This window comes from Puntigrus tetrazona, chromosome 17 (genome assembly GCF_018831695.1).
Source record: "Puntigrus tetrazona isolate hp1 chromosome 17, ASM1883169v1, whole genome shotgun sequence".
NCBI lineage: Eukaryota > Metazoa > Chordata > Actinopteri > Cypriniformes > Cyprinidae > Puntigrus > Puntigrus tetrazona.
Genome location: NC_056715.1, coordinates 11,143,696 through 11,163,849, shown reverse-complemented (window position 1 = coordinate 11,163,849; position 20,154 = coordinate 11,143,696). Strand labels below are relative to the sequence as shown.

The 20,154-nt window shown below is 39.3% G+C and overlaps 1 protein-coding gene across 1 annotated transcript in view; it reads left to right on the top strand.

Annotated features, from left to right (window-relative positions):
* ush2a (Usher syndrome 2A (autosomal recessive, mild)) overlaps nt 1–19,320 on the top strand; it is a 176,961-nt gene extending 157,641 nt beyond the window's left edge. Inside the window, exons 62-74 of the mRNA XM_043262307.1 lie at nt 451–805; nt 7,211–7,438; nt 7,517–9,036; nt 9,751–10,072; nt 13,265–13,471; nt 13,567–13,805; nt 14,384–14,601; nt 14,727–14,903; nt 15,016–15,099; nt 16,143–16,378; nt 17,427–17,492; nt 17,917–18,129; nt 18,841–19,320. Coding sequence (XP_043118242.1) covers nt 451–805; nt 7,211–7,438; nt 7,517–9,036; nt 9,751–10,072; nt 13,265–13,471; nt 13,567–13,805; nt 14,384–14,601; nt 14,727–14,903; nt 15,016–15,099; nt 16,143–16,378; nt 17,427–17,492; nt 17,917–18,129; nt 18,841–18,930 — 3,955 coding nt within the window. The 3' untranslated portion in view covers nt 18,931–19,320. The remainder of the gene's footprint in view (nt 1–450; nt 806–7,210; nt 7,439–7,516; nt 9,037–9,750; nt 10,073–13,264; nt 13,472–13,566; nt 13,806–14,383; nt 14,602–14,726; nt 14,904–15,015; nt 15,100–16,142; nt 16,379–17,426; nt 17,493–17,916; nt 18,130–18,840) is intronic.
* The last annotated feature ends 834 nt before the right edge of the window (nt 19,321–20,154 follow it).

The following is a 20,154-nucleotide window of genomic DNA, read 5'->3' as shown; positions in this document are numbered from 1 at the left end:
AGCTGTGTGCTGTAGTTTAGCGCCATGGTGTGAGACGTTCCTCTCCCCTGCCAGCCTCTGTTTGGCTTTATTTTAATGCGGTGGGTGAGATTAGGCCGTTGCGGTGCGAGTGGGGCCGGCAGGGGCCACATTAGAGCGTTGAATGTCATTTTCTCCAGCAGCATGGAAGCCAGGCCTCTAATGTGGAGGAATTAACGAAGCTTGAGCAAAGCCCAGTGCTCTGCCTCTGCTCCTCACCCTCCTCTGTGTGTTCTTCCTCATCTCTGCAACCTTCCTTTGGCACCCCCACTGGATGTGTTTGTTTCGGGGCCTCATTTTTAACTACAGCTGCATTTAAAGGGTCTTTAAAGAAGATGCTTTTGTGTGTTTTGTCATGTTTATTTAATCTTTCATTCTACAGCAGATTACTTTTTTTTTGTTTCTTCATGTAATATTAAATATTTCCTCCAGACGACCAGTTGGGACTCAAGAGGAGCTGCTGGTGTTCATCTGGACTGAGGGTCCCCTAGAGTTCATCGATGCCTCAGATTCCCTTCTACCTTTCAGTGAATATGAATACAGAGTCACTACTGTCAACTCCAAAGGTTCTGCATCCAGCTCCTGGACTTCCGTCAGAACTCTAGAGGCAAAACCACTGGGTATGGATCCACCCTCGGCCCAGCCCACCAGTGCCTACTCTCTTCTGCTGAGCTGGACCCAGCCTAACATGCCAAATGGAGTGATCTCCCAGTACAAACTAGTGTACCAGAAACCACCCAACGATCCTACGTTCAACTCCGCTCCTGTTACTGCTCTTACAATTCTGGTAATACTCTTTTTTTTTTTATGTAATACTCTCAGTTTGGTATGCTATCCGATACACTGTGTGAGAAGTTATAAATGAACCATGTGCAAAGAAGCAAGACGATTGAGTAATGATCTATGAATAGCACCCAGATTTTTTTTTTTCACAAATCTATCTAATAGAGAGGTAACACTTTTTTCTATTGTTAGACAGAAACAAGAATCAAAGAAACTGTTGTCTGTGATTATCTGTTGACAAAATCAAGATATCGTCTCTGAGAGAAGTTGCACAGATATGATGCTACTTTTTTTGCCATTTTTGCCTTTATGATAAGAGGATCTGAAGATCTGTTGGACATTTTCTGTGTTATTAACCGTGGGCAAAATGCATTCTGTTATTATACAGCTAACACAAATATCTGACGTCATTTTGTCACAATAAATGAGGCTGGAAAGTAGCCTATTGACTTTTCAGCAAAATTTTATTATGAATAATGAAACACATGACAAAATATTACACAAAGCAAATACAAAATTGTAAATAAATTGTATACGCTACTGTTTAAGATATTTTTAAATTAGTATTTAATATTAATTATTATTATTATTGAGCCTAGTTTGAGTTTGAGTGTATATTGACCCATTGTTGTGGTTTTGGCTGCTACTGCTTCTAGCTCTCAGCTCAGCTTCAGCACCTGAAGTTTCCAGCATCAGCATCTGTCTGAGATCATTCATCAGCGATCAGCCCATTGGCCGCATGTTTAAACAGATTCCTCATCCGCTGATGTCTCCACCTATAAAAGTATCCGCTGTGATTCATGGCGTTCTCATGTTTGACACCGAGGAAAAATAGTGTGCTGCTTTTCTCACAGATGCTCACAACTGCATCATGGCCAAATTAAAGGCTTCAGCTTGAGTTCCTGTTCAAAACAAGTGTGAACAGAGCCAACTTGCCCCCTGATAGCAGCAACACCATAGGGGAAAGAATCCAGAACCCACTGAGGAGTTCAGCTTCTCCCACAGAGCGCCAGATAGATGCCTGCCTAATAGACAAATTAATTATTTTGATAGCAATTAATGAACGTCATTCAGGATAGGCCTTTTATCAGCACCCCTCTTTTCTTTGAGAGTAATTTACAGTTCGGCTTCTATTCTCTTGGCAGTCCTTTCAGGTTTTCTTGACCTCCAGAGGTCGGCTTCAGTGGTGAACGTGTGACGTCAGATTGCAGTTAATCAGCTTGTAATTAATTTTCCACGTGTCCTCAGCCCTCTTGAGTTATGACCCTGGCCCCCGAATGGCTGATGCAAATTTATCATTTTGCAAATTGCACGTTTTTTTTAGAATTTTAGAATGCAACTTATGAACTTATGATATTTACATTTTTATATGTTTAATAAAAACATTGCTTTGTATTTTCATTATTTAAAATAAAATGTGAAGTTTTGAAATAGAAATAGCAGCAGTGTTTTCAGCTTGGGATTTTTAGATAGAACCAGGCTAATTATTTGTAATGTAAAGAAAGGAGTTTACAATACAAAGGTTAATTTACCCATACTGCAGTTTTGATTTCATGGTCATCTGCTAAAGACACTGCCCAATTGCATAACCGCTGCCGTGTGGAAATTGTAGAGTGGGTATTAGTGCAATTTCTCACGGCTACATTTATAATCCATCGATCCAGCAGAATCTTTTTTTGGACACTGACTTTGTGCTATATCAGCTGTCCGCCTGCCATGTCAATACTTGGCCTGCAGTGGGGCATCATATTGATTTAGCTGTTGCCAACTGTTGAGTGGCTACAGGTTAATGTTCTCTGGTCGAGTGAACTTGTTTTCATGTCTGAGAACGAAGGATTATGCAGAGAAAAAAAAAATGTCATTCTTGCTAGTACATGCCCTTTTATATCTGACAAGAAAACAATCTTCAACAAGCAATATATTATATTATATCAAGTAATTTTATATACTATATTGCAATAATAGCTGTACATGTCATGCAGCTATGAATTAAAAATAAAAATGTTGTATACTGTATTATATAATATCATAGTATTGTATTATATTATATTGAAATATATGTAAAAAAATAAATAAATAAAAAGGGCTGCAGTATGCCCTGTAATGCCTGGTTATAGCTATTAATTAAAATAATATAAATAAAAAATAGTTTTAACTGGTGCTTTTAAGACTGAATAATTTACCTTAGTTACTTCTTTACATCAGCAGAGTACACCAGTGTTGTTGCTGTTTTATCTTTAAATTAGCCTTTTGTTTATTTTTAAAGCTTTTTCATTTTTAGTTGTTTTATATAGTTTACTTTTTTTTTTTAGTCTTACAACACTTGAATACACTATTAAAACCAAAATGTATTATTTGGGATGTCATCTTTATTGTTGAGGCCTGACCAGTAAACATCAAATCAATCCAAAAAGAGTCCGTACTAGATGTTTCATCTTTGTTTTCCATTTAGAAATCATTACTTGGACACATAGTATGTGGTGACGAGTCAGATCGTGGAGCAGATGGTGTAATGCTGTTCAGCAGTGCTTTAGCCGAGAGTAGAGCTTGTGGTCTTCTGTGGTCTGAGCATGCCCATCCTCTTTTTTTTCGGTGGGTGGGGCTGCTATTGATCCCTGGCTGTGCTGTGTGCTGTACCTCGTGCCAGTGCGTGTGATTAATGTGGACGTCATGGCGGCGGGACTGAATGAGGCTACGGAGCACAGGCGGTCGGAGCCGCCAAAAGCTTCCTCCCTCACCATGTGTGCAGACGCCCCTCATTACCGAACACTTATCAAGCCTACATGAGAGATTAGGCAGGCCCAGTCACAGCCAGCACCAGACCTGTCCCATCCCTTCCTCACTTCCTTTATTTATTTATTTTTTTTGTTCTCGCACTTTCTCTTCCTTTTTAACGCTATTGCCTTCTCCCTCTGCTTTCCGTACATAGCTTCCAGCGCTCTCTCCGCCTCTCGTACTCTCTCTCTCCCCCTCCTGATCTTTCCAGATGTTGCTCAGCAGCCCCATGAGAACCCCAGCTATGGGAGATGTATTAATACATCCTATTGATTAGATCAGGACCCCTGACAGTCATTTGCAGAGATACCATCTGGCTGCTGTTCCAATGCCTTCACCCAAACAGGACGTGACACCTTATTAATCTCCACCGCCGCTCTATAGACGCTTCGCCTTTTGCGCACAGAAGCCCGACTCTGTCGGAGTGGCAAGCGGAGATGCAGGCGGACCTGAAGGGTGCAAGAAATTAAGGTTATTACACAAATTGAGCCATATGGTCCAAATATTTCAGAGCTGAAATTTACTAGGCAATAAAAATTGCTCCTGCCTTCCTAATGGTGTAAATTACAGTTTAACCATGGCTCTAATGATGTCCTTCTGCTGCCTGTAACCACTCTAACATGAAGGACATTGTTTAAAAAATGCACAGGAAAAAAAAATGAGGGGGGGTTGAAACTCGGGCAGCATGTTTACAATCTGTTAGTTTATCATTAAGAACACAGTGAAGAGTGCATAAACATGATGGCGGCGCGTTGGACCGTGTCTTTGTGTAGACTCGTATACACACAGTTGAAGCAGAACCGCGAGGAGCTCGTTTGGGCCCTGGTGGAACCCGCGCTCATTTGCCAAAAGGACACACAGAGGGGAGCTCCCGACGGCCTGTGGATTTTGATAGTGGATTCCTCTGAGCTTTCACAAACTTTAATCTCATTCCTAGTTTCAGTGACACAGCTGAGGATTTTATTTGTGTAGCTTAAAGATTCAAAAATGTTGGTTGCCTGGTGGTTAGGACATGTATACTGTTTATGTATATATAAAATGTTTATATATATATATATATATATATATATATATATATATATATATATATGTGTGTGTATATATATACACTAAGTAAACACATGCCAGTTAAATCTAATTTCTCATTTAGAGAGCTATGGTTAGTGGTGTGCTTGACTGCGTGTGCTTTTATTTTCTGGAAACAGTCCTGATTGTCATACATAGTCAGATCGCCACATTCAGAAGAGGTAAACGGTACTTTCTTCTGTTTCTTTATGTGTGCGTTTGCATGCATGAGGGGTTTCCTTCATCAGACACCGGCCCACTCTGAAGAACAGCGCGGTGATTCAAGAGCCCTCCATCTGATTGAGGCTTGGCTTGAACAGAACTTTACATCTAAACCACAAATAATTAATAGTGTCAAGGCATCTCAGGATCTGGTTGTCAGTTGTTAGTATGGCAGAACAAAAGGGAAGATTCTTTGAAATGATGCTCTGAATTCTGCATAGACTTTCTCTTAAAGTTAAACTAAGGTGTAGCAGAAATTAGAGCAATGGGGTGATTGAAATGTTTATTAACTGACCCTCATGTTGTTATAAATTTGTAAAATTTCTAAAAATTTCCTTTGTTTTTCCTAACACAAAATATCCCTTCACAATTTTTGTTCATTATAATAAAAGTCATTGTTATTTTGGATTCCAATGACTTTCAATATATGGACAAAAACACATTATTTTACGGCCTGTGAACAGCTCGGGAAAGCACCTTTCTTTAATTTGTTTTAATATCTAGATAAGATTTTTATTATATTCAAGAATCTATGTGTGCATGTGTGTGTACAAAATAAATATTAGACGTTCAGGGATATTCAGAAATAAATGATTTCTTAACAACAAAATGCACCAGTGCGTTATTTTATCTGCCTGAAATTCTCCTACATTTCCAACAGAGTTTGAGTGTAGGTTGCTCAAAACATGACCAAAGGCTCCATTTGATGGTTTTTGATGAGGCATTTCCCAGGCCCTGTAGCTGTTAGCGTGATACTAATAAAATCCAGCTCAGGCTGAAGTCAGCAATGGCAGGCCGGGACAGTATGTCTACTGTATGCAAATGAAGCAGTCCCACACCTTTGAAGGGTCAGGAATCTCCACTTTCATCTAATCAGCATAATTGTTGTGACAAATCCACATGGTTATTCTTAATTAAAATCATCCCCTGGCCCAAGCAGCCCCCAGCGCTGTCACAGGAAATAACACATATGTAAGCAGCTGATGAGACAAGGGAGACCTGTGCTCAGTTGAAAGAGGAAAAGAGGAAAGAAAAAGGGCTTTAAAAGACTTCTTTCCCCTTTACAAATGACTGATTCCCTGAGCTAATGCTAAATGCGCTTCTGACTCTGATATCTCTTTAATGTTTAATCCTTCTTCTGCCTCAATTACATAAAGTCCGAATTCAGGGCTTTTGTCCAGAAACCTGACTGCTGTTGGCTTCTGCAGAGAGGTTTACACATTCAGGTTCATTTGCAATGGGCCTTAATGTAAAGGATTGTTTAGAATTTAAAGTGAGTGTTTTACATAATTTAAATACCCGACTCATTCTCTTTTGAAATAAGAAATGTAATTCTGTAATGTTGAGAAATTGATGTATGGTGGATCTGTGCACACCCAAAAGGCAGCATAACCAATTCTCTTAATCAAAACTTAAACACTTCCCATTTTAGGGATCTGTGCCATAAACATTTATTTGGAAATCTATAACAAAAATCAATTCTCTTAGTCGCTTTTTAATGGCTGCCTTGAGTATCCTGGATGAGGGAGCGCCTGCTTGTTAATGTCTTGGTGCCCGTGTTTAGGAAAGTGTTTGATAGCATTGCCATCTAGGGGCAGGATATAAGTCTCTGTGCTGAAATAAAGTGAAATGAAACAGCTGTCTCTATTGACAATGTGCATATGTTTGCTGGTTTATAGTCCAAATGTTCTCAATTTTTCAACCACATAAAAAGGTAGCGTTTTAAATGCTTCAGTGCCTCCCAGCGTAGTAATGTATTGGGGTGTAAAAATCTGCATAGGGATAGCAGACAGGGGTCTGTAGTTTTATTGTTGATGGTAAGAATTATGTGGTTTGTTTTGTTGTTGTTTTTTTCTGGCCAATTTAATGCTTCTTTTTGAGGAATGAATAATTCTTTTGAAAAAGCAAGCATGTATTTACACAACTAATATTGAGCATGGATGCTAACAGTGTTACATATTTTTTTTCCCGTTATCAGTTAATTTTTTGCTTTTCAATATTGATATTTTTATATATATAATTTTAGTCTCCACTTGGTAAATGATAAGGTTTTTATTATATATATATATATATATATATATATATATATATATATATATATATATATTTATTTATTTATTTATTTATGTGTGTGTTTTTTGCTTATTTTGTTTTGGTGTTTTTTGTGGGGATTTTTTATTTGTTTTGTGTTATTTGGGGGTTTTCTGTTTTGTTTTGGGTTTTTGTAATATACATTTTAGAATAGTTCAATTGTATTTTAGTTGTATTAATTGCTTACTTTTATCAATAATAATGGTTATATTGCTATTTTTATGAAATAACAAATTTTGTGGCTTTTGTATTGTAGGGTAACATTTTTCAAGCTCATGTGTTTGGGTTGGAGCCATACACCACATATAATGTGCGTGTAGAAGCTGTTAATGGAGCGGGTCAGGTGTCTAGTCCTTGGACCACCATTCAGACACTTGAAGCTTCTCCAAGCGGCCTGGCTAACTTCAGCGTGGAGAAGAGAGAACACGGCCGAGCACTGCTGCTACAGTGGGCTGAACCAGCCTATCCAAATGGACTCATCAAAGTATGCCTCCCTCACTGACGGTAACATTGCAATATCAGCTCCAGAATCTGCTATCATTTACCATATTTATATCCACAGATGTACAATATCTTCAATGAGGACAACCTGGAGTTCAGCGGCCTTGCTCGTCAGTTCCTTTTCCGCCGTCTGGAACCCTACACTGTGTATACTCTTGTTCTCGAAGCTTGCACCGAAGCGGGCTGTACAAGGACCGCACCTCAAAGTGTAACCACCGAAGAGGCCGCCCCGTCCTCTCAACCGGCTCCTATGGTACAGCAGGTCCAATCGCGCAGTGTAGAGCTCCACTGGTCTCCACCCGCCCAGCCCAACGGCAAGATCCTGCAGTACCAGCTTCTGGCTGTAAGTCTAGAGGATGGCAGGGTACGGAGTGATGAAGATGACTCAATGAGAGCCAAGATTGTGTTCATCCAGAACGACACCCAGTCTAACAGCTTCTCCTATAATATGTCTGGCCTTCTGCCCTGGAGCAGGTACAAGTTTCGAGTGCGTGTTTCAAATGCGGCAGGACATAGCGATAGCCCGTGGCTCATAGTTCAAACCAAACAAGCTCCTCCTAGAGGATTGGCTCCTCCAGCTGTCAGTCGTGTAGAGGGCAAGCCTAATGAAGTCTTCGTAGCTTGGACTCCTCCTTTGGAGCCCAATGGTGTTCTTCTGACCTACAGGATTCAGAGGGACAACGTTGGCTTCCATTTCAGCTTCGACTCAAGTGTGTTCAACTACACTGATGTGGATTTAACCGCGTACAATCTCTACAGTTACGCAGTCATTGCCTGCACCGTGGCTGGATGTGTTACCAGTGAGCCGACGCAGATCAGGACGTTAGAAGCCGCCCCTGCCAACGTAGAGCCACCAATGGTGTCTGATGTCACTTCCTATTCTCTCAATGTGTCATGGACTGTTCCATCCATCCAAAATGGTGAGATTGTGGTGTATATTCTTAAAATGAACAATGAAGAGGTCTACCGAGGAAAAAAATTAAGTGCACAGGTTTTGGATCTACAGCCACATGTTTCCTATATGCTGGTCTTGGTGGCTTGCACCAATGGTGGCTGCACTGCCAGTTCACCCATTTCAGTCCAAGCAAGAGAAGCACCTCCCTCAGGGATGCTCGCCCCAACACTTAAAGTCACAGGCCCTGAATCGGTTGAGGTCACGTGGAGAGAGCCCATCCAGCCCAATGGAGTAATCATAGGGTACGAACTGCGTCGAAACGGGAGCCTCATTTACACTGGCATGGACACCCGTTACCATGACTTCACCTTACTTCCAAGCGTAGCATACAGCTACATCATCACTGCCAATAACAGTCAAGGCACCACTACCAGTCCACCAACGGTGGCCCGAACGCAGCCTTCAGCGCCCTCTGGTGTGGCTCCCCCCAGACTGCAGTCTCTGGGGCCATTCAGCGTTATGGTGCAGTGGGACCCCCCCGCACGACCTAATGGGGTCATCATCAGCTACTCTCTTTACAAACGTGACCCAGCTGAGCCTAACACGAAACGCTTCATTTTTGCTTCACACCACAGTGCATTTCAAAGCCAAAGTTTCTCTCTTACTGCACTAAAGCCCTACTACAGGTAAACGACTAACAGAGCATCTTTAAATAAAATTGGAAGTAGATATTTTCTTGGTGTGTTGTCCAGCTGCAAACCTAAATGAGCTGGTTAGACTTTTTCATTTGCGGCACCAAAGACAGACGCACTGTTAAAACCAAACGAGGGAAGGAAGAAAAGGAGAGAGAGAATCTTAAAGGGGGAGGGAGTCAACCTTGAGCCTTTTCTAATGTTTCCATCCTTGGCATAGACAAAGACGGTCAGAAGGAGGAGGCAATCAAATGAGGGATGACTAAAGTCTAGAGCTGTATACGTATGTTGAAGTGAAAAACCAGATAAGTGGGGTGATGATAATGGTTCATCAACATTATCAACTCGCCACTCATTGCCTCTTTCAGACGACCTTCCCTTTATTCTCCTGCTCTCCTCTCTTTTCTCCCTTTTCTCCTTCAGTCTATCGCTGGTGACCTTCTGAAGGAGAAAACCTTTAGTCCGTTTATAAATAACAGCACGTTTTACTAGGATAAACACAAAAGTATGTTTTTATTCCTAAATATTCAAAATCAAATAAAAAAGGAAAACAAAAAAAAAGTGGCACTGAAATTTGCATTTCTAGTGGTTGATTATTATTTGTTTATACTTTTTTTATTATTCTTTTTATTATGTGCCCTGTTTTTTTGTTTGTTTATTTTTAGCTGTTAGTTACTTACTGTTTATTTGTTTTGTGTATGTTTGCAGATATGAGGTAAGAGTGGAGGCCTGCACCTTGTTAGGCTGCGCTGCTAGTGATTGGTCTTGGATACAGACGCTTGAGTCGCCTCCTGCTGGACAACCCGCCCCATTGCTGGAGCTGCAAACTAACCCTAAAGGCATACAGACAGTCTTTCTGCTGTCCTGGTCTCCTCCAGCTGAGCCTAATGGGAAACTTTTGCACTACGAGCTGTACCGAAAACACTCTTTAGACAAGCAAAGCCGATCTGTAACTTCACTGGTTTACCGCAACTCCTCAACCTCCTGTCACGATGACAAACTCCTGCCCTACACAGCCTATGAATACCAGGTCACCGCTGTTTCACATTTGACACAGATATATTTTACACTCCAAATTTCAGAATTTACTGTAATTGCCGTATTTGATTTAAAAGTATCTAAATGATTATATTATACAAAGAATGAACAGACTTTTTTATATTTTCTCAAGAAAACAGGACTCTTGTCTTTAGTTGAGTAGTTAGTTGAGTAGTTGGCACAGGGTTGCCATGTAGGTCGTTGTATTATAGTATTTAGTATTTTATATAGCATTTATTAGTGTTCTGAATTGGGTTTTAATTTTATATTTTCAGTTTTTTTATTTTATTTTCATTTTAGTAATTCTATTAAATCTATTGCGTTTGAAAATTCTAATAGTTACACTTTTTTATTTGTATTATTATTATTTATATAGGTTTAATCATTTTACTAACTTTGTTTTTGTTGTAAAGTTGTTTTTATCTGACATTTATATCATTTCTTCATTTTAATTAACGAAAACAATTTTGAATAGTTTCCGCAAGTTTAGTTTTTAGCACGATGCATCCTGAATATGAAATCATCATATCAAAAATATTTTAGCATAATCATATAACTAAACATGATTAAATCTGCCATATAAACTTGTCCTCAAGGAATATTTAATTAGCATGTTTATTTGTTGCTGTTGTGTTAACGCTCTGCTCATCTATACTCTCTCATTCACACAGACAGGCGTTTAATCTAACTCACTATATTCATCGCACCGCCGTCGCCTTACGAGACCTTTCTTAATTGACAGCCTAGCCTTTGGAGCAAAATAACATTAGCATTTGACTGTCAGGCCTGAGAGGCGTGGGCTGATCAGGACTAAATTGATAGAGTTTGCCTGATTGTTCCATCTTATTTATGAGCGGTAATTTATGACAGCTGGCGGGCGGAGCTGAGTGATGACGGACAAGCGACAGGGCCATTAATCTGGGCCTGGCTGAATGCTGATGATTACGATCGAAGCCATTGAATTATCTGTTAGGCCTCCCAAATGTACAAGTATTGGAAAGACCTTTTAATGCTATTGGCTTTCCCCCGGGGAGGTTGCTAACTATCCTGGAAGCATCATTGAGCTCATGCCTACGTCTGATATTTAACAGTATAAATGGCTGTGTGTTGACCGTTTACATGTTTCAAGGAGTCAGAACTACCACTTTCTTTTAACGTTCTTCTCCTAATGTCATGGAGTCGTCTCCCTTTTTGTTGTGTTTCATTTCACTCGTTCTCACACAAGGGCATGTGTCCCTGTGAAATCAAACCCATCCCATGTTAAGAGGCTACATATTTTATTGACACTTTTATGTCAAATCTTAATTAGCCTAGTGCTCATAACAGAAAAGGGAACTTTTGGCCCTGTGTCTATGACTGGGGGCGTGGCCACGGCCAATAAGGGCCTGTCTCCGGGCAGATTCGGCCCTAGCGGTGTACACCCACATCCATTAGAGCTCGCTCATGAAATAGTTTTATTTTCCCGCGTTAATTACAGCTCTGTATGCAAGTGCTTCGGTGGCAATAAAACGTCTGCGCCGCATACAAGGGCATGAAGATGTCCTGGCTGACTCCACTTTTAAATGTAGCGGCCATATCTCTTTTCACCAAATTCCTATCCGAGAATCAGCGTGATTTATCAGTGAGAAATTAAGGTTATCTCATTTCTTTGTCCTGTGCTCATTCCTAACGCCGCTTTTTGACACAAGCGAACCGTCACTCTTTCCTTCTCACTGTCTTCCTGCCAACGTGACCTTTTCTCTCTTTGGGTGACAAGAGGCTGTTTCCGTGACCGCCCTCTTTCTCTTCTGTCACACCTCTGTCGCCCCTTTGGGCTCCGACACGTTTAGTCGTCACTTTGGCAGTGGATCGGGTTCGGATGGGAATGTGAAATCAGCCGGTGCCTCGTGCAGTCTGTGCGTATTGCCACTTAGATCTATCATCTGGATTGATCACGGTGTAATTGCCTATTATTGAGGCTAATTTAACCCTATCCACAGGAACATCCATCTGCCGCTGCTATTATAACTGACAATCTACAAATTACTTACTCATGCAAATAGCGACCCCAGATGACCTTTTCCTACTCTTCCTGTGTAATTATACAAACAGCTCGTCTAGTAAATAAGATTACTTCACCTTTCCATGTGTTCATTTACTCCTTGATGAAGGTGAAATTTAATTTTCATGTAGATTCAGGCTGGAGTGATTCTGTAATGGATGCTGATGTTTTGGCTATTAATGACAGCAGGGCTTCGAGAGCTCAAGACTACTGACTCCTCAAAGTAGTTGAATGAGTAGTTTCCTTTTGCAAAAGGCGCCAGGTGGGTTCATCAGGTGAAGGTGACTCTTCTTTGAGAAGAGGTTGGTGTAGAGTCTCCGTTCTGTCTGCTGGGCCATTTCAGAGCCGGTGTGGGTATCAGAGCCGGTCTTATATCAGCTCTGCAGGTGTGAGGAGACCATAGGCGTCTCGATGCACACACCTGTAGCACTGCACATTAAAGTTCTTTACTTAAGAATGGCTATACTAGTTGGCATTGGAAAAAATGATAGGGTGAAAAATTGTGATGAATGGTGAAGCTGTGGTCTAGCGAGCAGTCAAAAATGCTAAATTGCTGTGAAATAATTTTTTTCAGATAGCTAAAGTAAATCAACAATGTGTGCTCTATATTTTGGACAGAGCAAGGTTTTTGTTAAAACTACAAACGTAACTCCTGGCAAAATGCCAAAATGCATTAGGATTGCTAGTTTTTAGTTTTATAGAATGTCAAAACCCCTTTTTCTCTGTTTTCTTTGTAGAGCTGATTTCTACTGCAGGTTTTACTTAAAAAAAATTTTTACTATTTAAAACGCAGCCACAAAAATAATATTTAACGAACGCTAATTGCGTTTAAAACATTTAAAATGAAATGTTAAAGATGCTTAAAATACCTATAATGCCTTGTAGCGTACGAGTAATGTTGGCGCTTATTTGCAGTGTCCATCAGTCAACGCTAGTGTCCTTGTGGCATCTCTTCACATCAATAAAATGTTAAATTCAACAAAAACCTCTTAAATATGCCAAGTGTATTTTGTCCATCACTATATATGTGTACTATAACAATAATAATAATAATTATTATTATTATTATATAGCATTTTTATGTTATAAATGTGTTATATATTTATATGTAAATGTACAACGTATGTATTTTTGACTATCTAGGTGTGGGCTGTAAACTCAGCAGGTCGTGCTGGTAGCCCCTGGGCTCAAGGTCACACAGGTCCAGCTCCTCCAGAGGGGTTGAGCCCTCCTAAATTCCTGCACATCCTCGCCACCTCAGCTGTGGTGGATATCAGCCCACCCACAAAGCCAAACGGCATTGTCAGCCTCTACAGAGTCTTCACACAAAACAAAGACTCATACCAGCTGGTACCTATATATATTATATATAACAAATATATTTAAGCAACCAAGAACTTTTTTATCATTTATAGGTAAAAACTGTAACGTTCTCTTTCCTGCAGCTGTCTGAGGGGATGTCCCACCAGCAGACTCTGCACGGTCTTAGGCCCTTCACTGTGTATGCTGTAGGTGTGGAGGCCTGCACCTGTTTCCTGTGCTGCAGTCGAGGTCCCTTGAGTGAGCTCCGCACCCAGGCCTCTGCTCCGACCCAGCAGCCCCCGCCTCGTCTAGTCGCTCTCACCTCTCGCTCAGCTCTGGTGGAGTGGGACATGCCTCTTCAGCCCAATGGCAACATTGAAAGGTGCAGATCTCACAGAAAGAAAAAATCCATAATATAAAAAAAATAAATAATATCATCAATGATTTTAGCATAATCAAAACATGATTCATATTTAAGGATTAAGTATGCGGTTTGTACTGTGTTAAAATGTTTCCTTGTGTATTAAAGTATCAAAATATCGCCTTGTTCACTTGAGCAGTTTAGCCTAGCAACACAACAACCAATGACATGGGCTTGGGCAGGACTCCAGCACTCTTTTTTTTTTCTCAGCAATGTCAGACTGGGGGAGTGTTTGAAAACATTTTAATACTCTAGCCATTAGCAGCAGGTAATAACAAAATTCACCATTAATATACGAAAAGTATTTAAATAAAAACCTCTATTTAATTTAGTTTACCTCTATATAAACTCTATATGCACACTACTTTTTTATTCCCAAGAATTATTAAGGAACAGTGGTGCTGCATCTAAGTGTTTGTTGTCACTTTTTAAAAGATATCACGCTGACACCGAACGTTTGAATGCTACGCTTTTTAGGGTTAGGGTTAAGGCAGTCCTGTAGAATAAATATTTGTCTCTTTCACTTTCGATGTGTATAGCTGTGAGCTCCACGTGAGAGAATCCTGTCCTCAGCCGCTGCAGCCTGTCCCTGTAAGCTGTGTCACTGGCCCTGTGGAAATCACTTTCTTTGGACTGGGGCAGAGCTTCAACATCACTGGTCTGCTCCCCTATGCCAACTATGAGCTGTGTGTAGTGTCTTACAATAACATGGGCAGCACCGTGTCTGACTGGGTCTCCATCACCACGCTCAAAGAACGTAAGGACTCTCTACGAGACACTTGTATGGCTCTGATTGCCATAAACGACATTCATCTTGCCATCAAACATTCTTAACTTATCTTGCCACCTAAATCAGACCTTTCTCTTGCTGTTGTTTTGTAGCTCCTCAGTATAAGGAGCCATTTGCGGTGCACAGTAACCTCACCACAGTGTTTGTGGACTGGAGCAGCTCTTTCTTTTTGAACGGACCTTTGAGAGAATACAGTCTAACCGAAAACAACCTGCGCATCTACAGCGGCTTCCACAGCTCACTATACATCCCACGCACCTCTGATAAAAGTATGCCCATAGGGTTATACTATCACCTCCGGGACTGATGTATTTCTTTTTTTGTGAAGCTCACTGGTTCTTTTTCATTGTGTCCTTTTCTCGTCATCTCTTTTCTCTTCAGCCTTTGCATTTCAGGTTACGTGCACCACTGACAGCGGCAGCGCCAGCTCTCCTGTCATTAAATACAACACGGCCACTGGCGTAGGTATGTTTGCTCCAGACTGGCTGGTGATTGGGCAATATTTCCATTCTGTCTGGGTGGAGTCACTAGCAGTGTTGCAAACTCGTAATCTTCATCGACACTAAAAATAGACACTAAAAACTTTTTTTTAGGTATTCCAATATAACAAATGGTTCAAGTCAAACTAGATGAATGCAACAAAAGGTATTGTTGCAGACATTTTAGCTCATTTTAAAAGCTCCAGAGCCTCATTTGGAAAAACACTCCTATGGCATTAAGCCACCCAAAGGTAAATATGAGAAACATACTGTAAATATGTGGTGTTTCACAGTGTTTGCTGCAGATATGCTATGTAAAAATAGATTATTCCTTTTCAGTATGGAAAATTTAAAAACAAAAAAACCTGGGCAACCAAACCAGTCATTTTTTTAGATACATGCATCATCTGTAATCTGAATAAATAAGCATTGCATTGATGTATTTATTGATGAATTTGTTAGGATAGGGCAATATTTGGTTGAGATTTGCAATATTGAGAAAATTGCCTTTGAAGTAATCCGAATGAAGTCTTTAGCCATGCGTATTACTAATCAAAAATGAACATTGAATATGGAACATTATCTTTACGTAACATAATATTGATTTTTTTTCCATAAATTAAAAAAAAGATTATTTTGACCCACACAACTGCTGCACTGGCACATTTATCCAAAGCTACTTACAATTGGGCAATACATAAAGCAACTCATCTTAAAGAGGCCAACAGACCGAGGAAGTGTGTTGACTGGTCTTGTAGTCCAGGCTCACATATATATACATTTATAGTATGTTTTTATCTGTTCTCTGTTTTTAAACTACCTTTAACCGTTTTCATTTTGAATAATTTTTCAATCATTTGAAAAGTTTAAAATAATTTATTTTATTGCTGATACACACACACACATACAGATAGATATATATTTTTTTTTCCTTTTCTGATTATTTTGCACATTGAATTACCATTGTGTATGAAATGTGCTATATAAATAAACTTACCTTGCCTTGCAATCTCATCTGTTTCCCCACAGATGCCGTGGAGTCGAGTTCGGGAGGTAAAACAGGTTTGCATGAGGCTGAATACAAGTTCTATACAGAGTTGTGGTTCATCATTCTCATGGCGTTTCTGGGGCTGCTGCTGCTGGCTCTGTTAATGGGTCTGGTGCTGAGAAGAGCCCTGAGCAAGCCCCCCTTCATCAGGGAGAGACCTCCGATTGTGCCCCTTCAGAGGAGAAGTACCAAGTATCCACCTAATGACACCTATCTGGTGAGAATGATGTTTTCTAATTCACAAGGTCTGTAACACTTGCTCTAACGTTCTGCCATTTTTGAATCAATTTTCAAATGTGTATGTTAAATACAAAAGATGCCCTTTTTCTGTCTTCAACAATGCTTACTCGACTGTTTACGCTCAAAACGCATGCACTTCCTTCAGATGTCCAGAAGAGGGAGGGATAACACTGCTTTTCCTCACTCCTTCCTTCATAAACGCAATAACACTGTTCAGATTAGCATATTACTATTTATGCAAAACCCCTCAAAAATTTTGGGTCAGTAAGATTTAATTTTTCATTTTATTTTACGTAAGAATATATCCCGAATAAAAGTACTGAATATATCAAGTGACAATAAAACATTTATAGTGTTGCAAAATACTCTTTCTATTCATCATACAATCCTGAAAAATTTCCTGAATTTCCTGAAAATTTCCAAATGAATAGTAAGACAATCATCAAATCATCATGATTTCCGAAGGTTTATGTGACACAAAAGACTGGAATAATGGCTACTGACAGTTCATCACGAAAATGTATTACATTTTTGAATGTATTCAAATATATATTTTCAATGATATTGAACAGTTTTTCCTGTAAGGTTTGATGAAGTAAAGTCTGATTGCTAAGAGCCAGATAAACACTCCCAACATTTAAAGGAATAGACCCAAAAATAAAATCCCTCAGGCCAACCAACATGTAATGTTTTCTTTTCTCCATCACAAAAGATCTAGAGAAATGTAACTGCATTTCCTCTCTTACTCAGCAGTGAATGGGTGCCGTCAGAATGCGAGTTCTAAAAAAATCACAATAATCTACAAATAATGCACACAGCTTGAGTCCATGAATAAGTTGAACTGCAGTAATGCTGCACTTCTCCAAACCTTTTCTGATAAAGAAATAATCTCATCTACATCTTGGACAGTCTGAGAGCAAATTTCGATTTTTGGGTGAACTGTTCCTTTAAGTTGTGGCCTTTCTCTTGAAATCTGCTGTGTGTCCTTTAACTTTCTGTGCCCTGCGCTGTTGTGGCCGCTCCAGAGACCTTCCTCTGAGCTCTGCTCTAACCATGCTTCTGCTGCTCTGCTTCAGCCCGATGCACCGATGGTAAGCTCCTCTCTCTCTCTCCTCTTCCCAGTTTGACAATATACCGGACTCCTCCTGCAGTATAACACTAAAGCGTTTTGCCATGCGCGCTGAGGTACAGGCTCTCTAGATTATCACCATAGCCTGCTGCGTTGGCATGTTTTGCCTTTTTCTTATACTAATTACAAACACTTACGTGTAAGTATTCGTGCCACGGACAAGAATGCTTTTTGCTTTCCGTTATGCTTTGGGTTTTGTTTTGCCGTCGAGTCTGTGGCAGCGCATGCAGAATATATATATACGCACAACCCTTTTCATTTAATGGCCTGCTTTTGACATTTGCTCGTCAGTTTGATTTGATTGATTTGACTGCATGCGACTGACTAAGTGTGCACTTATGTGTGTGTGTGCGTGTGTGTTTGATGTAATGTGTGTTTGTGATCAGGGTCTGACTGACACTAAGATCGGAGGCGCCAGCAACCACAGCTATCAGGCCAGCATGTCTGTGCTGCGTGTTCCCAGCCAGAGCCAGCTCAGCCGTGCATATTCCCAGAATTCCTTGCACCGGAGTGTTAGTCAGCTGATCGACGCGCAGGATAAGAAGTCTCTGGGTGGTGGTGCGTGGGACGCTGACCTGCATGGCACTGACAGCGGCATGGTAAGATGATGAGGAGGAGGATGATGATGATGATGATGATGATGTAGAGTAAGCATGTGTTAGAATGATTTTTGAAATAAATGTTTGCTTTGGTATCACAAGAATAGATTACATTTTAAAATATGTGACCATGTCACCTTTTTAATTTATACAGCTGGAATCTGAGGGTTAAAAAAAAAATTAAATACTGAAAAAATAACCTCTATCGTTGTCCAAATGAAAGTCTTAGCAATGTATATTACTATTGAAAAATTAAGGTTTATTATATTTAGAGTAAGACATTTACAAAATATCTTCATGGTCTTTATTAAATATCCTAATGGTTTTAAAGTAGATTACACTTTTATTAAAATAAAACGCACTTTTTTAAAAAACTGTAATAGTACTGTTTTTATTGTATTTTTGAATGGAAAAAATATACATTTTTCAAATAAATGCATCCTTAATGATCATAACAGATATTTATTAAAAATATATTTTTACAGTGTTTTGAATGGTAGTATATTTAGTTTAGTGGAGATCCAAACAGAATAAATTTAGAAGAATCAATCTCTAGAATGACACAAATGACCATCACAATCATGTAAAAGACCAACATTCATTTACATGTACTTTTATATTAATGTAATCGTTCCTGATGTGTTTCAGCAGCCTGGTGAAGGAATTATGATAGCTATTTGTAATATTTATTTATGTATTTGGCTTTTTCAGTATGTGGGGGATGAGGAGTTTGGGGAGACCATTAAAAGCTACAGCTCAGTGAAGAAGGAGCAAACCATGTTTACAGACACTCACCTGTAAAGTGAGCACACACCTACCACGTGCTTGGTGATGTAGTTCTTCTCCAACTTATTACGTAGCTGAGTGTATATCACATTTACTACAAAAAAGACAGATGAATGCAGTATATGTATGAAATAGAAAAGAAATAGTTTGGAGATCACCTTCACTTGGTTTATTTGATCATGACAAAACAAATTAGCTGGATTTCATAATGCTGGATTTTTTTTGGAAGTCAGAGGTGTAATGGTCATTTATGTTGCAGCTAAGTGTTGACTACCTCTGACGTCACCTTATTGCTTCCATTTAATTCCTAATTCCCTTTCTTTACTTTATTTACATTACAGTCTTGTTTTATTTTGTTTACAAGAAAAGTGGTTGAATATCACATTTTTAAGAAATTACATTGTCTCTATCTATCTATATATATATATATATATATATATATATATATATATATATATATATATATATATATATATATATATATCTATCTATATATATATATATTTAATCTATATATATATATATATATATATATATATATATATATATATATATATATATATATATATATATATATATATAAAAATGTTGTCCTGTGGTGACAGCAAACATCCAAATATCATGAGAAAGATGTTACAAATATGTTCATTCTTTAAGTTGCAAGTATCATAAGAGCGGTTTATTTTGGATGTTAGAGGGTTGTTGTTGTTGTTTGCTGTCACACCACAGGACACACTGGTATCTCATCTACCCATATATAGACACAGGGTGAGCAGAACGTACTTTTGCTCCGATGTGTTTAGCACTGATGCAGAGAGGAAGCAGTCCGTTCTGAAAATAGCACTGTATTATCATAGCTTTAAATGGAGTCTTACGACTGGCTGTGCAGCTATGAAATATTACCGCAATCATAAAGTATTAATGACTGAGTCTCCAAATTATTCATGCCAACACAGAGTTTATCTCTTCTGTCTCTAAAGACACATGAATGAGGAAGATGGTCAGTCTGGTAGACGTGTCCTGTGTTCATGGAAATGTTAGCTAATGTGTTGTGCCTGCTAGACTGAGCAATAGTGCGGACACATTCGTGACGATGCCAATGGATCAAGTGTCTTCAATGTTATTCTCCACAAATCGTCATCATTGTTACATGTGAACGTGATTTTATTACCAGAGGTTGTTTTAAACCTGTATAGCGTGAATATGTTTAATTACACATGCGTCGTTATTATTTCACAT